Genomic DNA, 2,529 nt, shown 5'->3' with positions numbered 1-2,529 from the left:
ATCAATTCCGGGCGGCGCAACGTCGGGTCGTAAGGCACGGTGACCCCAACATAACCGCTCAGTCGCCCCCCGCGAAGGCTGGGCGGTAGTAATAAGGTACTTTCTCCGCGAAACCAAAAAAAAAAAAAAAAAAAAAAAAAAAAAAAGGTTAGGTTAGGTTAGGTTAGGTTAGGTTAGGTTAGGTTAGGTTAGGTTAGGTTAGGTTCTTCTTTTTCCTTTTTTTTTTCTAATTCCCCTACACTTAATAGAGACTTTCTTTTCTGCTTTATTTTCTACATTTTTATATAATATTTTGTGGTTTTAGTGTTTAAGAGCGTTGCTCTTTTGGGCCATGGTTCTTACTGATCCCTTTTGTGAGACTTTCTTGTTTCATCTTCTATCCATCTTTTTGTTTTTTTTTTACTACATTCTACTATAGCTATCTACTTTTTATTTTCTATATCTTATTTTCTACTGCTTATCTTCCTATTTTCAATTATTTCAAGATTCTTATCGCTATTTGCTGTGTTACTAAATATATGTAATATTATCTTACATTATTTAGTTCAACTATTTACTACTTATTTCTATTTCTTACTCTATTTGCTATTTCTTTACAGTATTTTATGAATTTATTTCTACTTTCTTTTCCGCTATAATTATATGTATATTCTCTATTTTAACTTCTATATCTAGTTCTATTTCTAGTTCAGTTCTTTCACGCAAATGCACCGGGCATTTAGTCAGCACATGCATTACACACTCACTTTCCGTTGGATCGCAGATGCATGCCGGACTCTCCTTACACTTGAATCTATGCAAGTATTCGGAGAATCCGCCATGCCCTGTGAACACCTGCGTTAGTAACGGGTCTATAGGTGTTTGCTTCATAATCCGATGAGCCTCCACGACATTAGGGAAGAAAATCTTCGTGGTCGAAGCGGTTTTCTCCCTCTGTATAGCGCCTGTCCCATTCATCGACTGACTCCGCTCTAATTTGTCTCTTGACGTATGAGACAGGGCATCTGCTATACTGAGGTTTGGTTTTGGATTTAAGTGCTGCGTCCTTTGCGAGCTCGTCTGCTCGCTCATTTCCCTCCATCCTGCGTGCGCCTTTATCCAAAATAGGTTTATTATTTTGTTGCGTTCTTTTAATGTTCTTAAATTTTTCCTAATTTTGAACGCAAGGGGATGGAGGGAAGTTCCGTCTGCTACGGTGTCCAGCGCCGCCCTCGAGTCGCTCAGGACGCTGCAAATTTCCCTCCCACTTTTGACCGCTTCCTCCGTGGCTCCGTGAAGGGCCAGCAGTTCCGCCTGGTAGACGGTGCAGAAGGATTCCATTTTAAATTTTTTGCTTCTTGTCTCGGCGGCATTTTCCCAGATTGAGATTGCCGCTCCGACTCTGTCTTGTATTTTACTGCCATCTGTATATATACAGAGGCACTGGCTGGTAATTTGGTTCACTTCTGCACCGTCCGCCAGGCACCGATATCGGACCATGCTCCGCTGCGCCGGGTGCTCGAGCTCGCCGTAGGCCACAGGCCGTTCCACCTCTCGGTCTCCCACCACTCGCCGAGAGTATCCCCTCTTTATTTCGTATAGGGAGGCGTTCTCCCTCGCACGTATATCGAGGGGCAATATTCCGGCGAGCAGTAGGGCCGAGTTTAGTGAGACGGTTCTGTAGGCCTTCGTCAGCTTTTGCGCAAAGCCTCTTTGGACGACAGCGAGCTGCTTCCTCACTCCGAGTTTTCGCGAGGCCGGGGCCCACACACTTGCTCCGTATAAAACTACTGGCTCCACGACAGCCGTATATAGCAGCTTTATAACGTCTGGCCCCAGCCCCCATTGCAGCCTCGCCGCCCGGGATAGCTTGTTGTAGAAGGCGACTGCCTTTCTACAAACTTCGGAGACGTGAGTATTGAAAGTCAGCCCGCTGTCGATGGTGACTCCCAGTGTTTTTATTTGTTTTCCAGACCAATGTCTACGCCCCCATGTGGAGGATCGGGGAATCGTACTTAAGCTTGCGCGTTATTACCATGGCCTTGGTTTTGTGCGGCGCAAACTTAAGTTTGTTTCGGATTCCCCAGTCCTTCACATAGGCCAGCGTTTCATTGGCCCTCTTTTGTATTTCGCCCATCTCTTGCCCTTCAAACGCGAGCACCACGTCGTCGGCAAAAGCTTGGCAGTGACTGCCACGTCTGTCAAGCTCGAACAGCAGTGGGTCGAGGAGCAGATTCAGAAGGTTGGGCCTCCAATGGATCCCTGTACGCATCCCTTGGAGGTCCATCTCTCGACCTCTTCACCGGAATACCTTACTTTAACTTTTCTGCTCTGGAGGTAGCTATCTACAACCCTTCTGATGTTGGCTGGACATCCTTCCTCCGCCAGTCTGACCCTGATTGCTGGCCACCAGGCGCTGTCAAAGGCTCCCTCTATGTCCAATGAAACAATGACTACTATTTTCTTTTCCGATAGTCTGTCTCTTATATACTTCATCAGGACATAGAGGGAGTCTTCGGTGCTTCTCTGGGGCATAAAGCCAAACTGGCG

At 46.1% G+C, this 2,529-nt stretch overlaps 1 protein-coding gene across 1 annotated transcript; it reads right to left on the bottom strand.

Annotated features, from left to right (window-relative positions):
• Window positions 1–603: 603 nt before the first annotated feature.
• LOC119191414 lies at window positions 604–2,266 on the bottom strand. Its single transcript, XM_037445319.1, has 2 exons — window positions 1,995–2,266; window positions 604–1,912 (listed from the first exon to the last, which is right to left on the bottom strand). The coding sequence occupies exons 1-2, from the start codon at window positions 2,264–2,266 to the stop codon at window positions 604–606; spliced, it is 1,581 nt and encodes a 526-aa protein (XP_037301216.1).
• Between the last annotated feature and the right edge of the window lie 263 nt (window positions 2,267–2,529).

This window comes from Manduca sexta, unplaced genomic scaffold (genome assembly GCF_014839805.1).
Source record: "Manduca sexta isolate Smith_Timp_Sample1 unplaced genomic scaffold, JHU_Msex_v1.0 HiC_scaffold_150, whole genome shotgun sequence".
Classification (NCBI taxonomy): domain Eukaryota; kingdom Metazoa; phylum Arthropoda; class Insecta; order Lepidoptera; family Sphingidae; genus Manduca; species Manduca sexta.
This window is presented reverse-complemented; position numbering and strand designations above follow the sequence as displayed.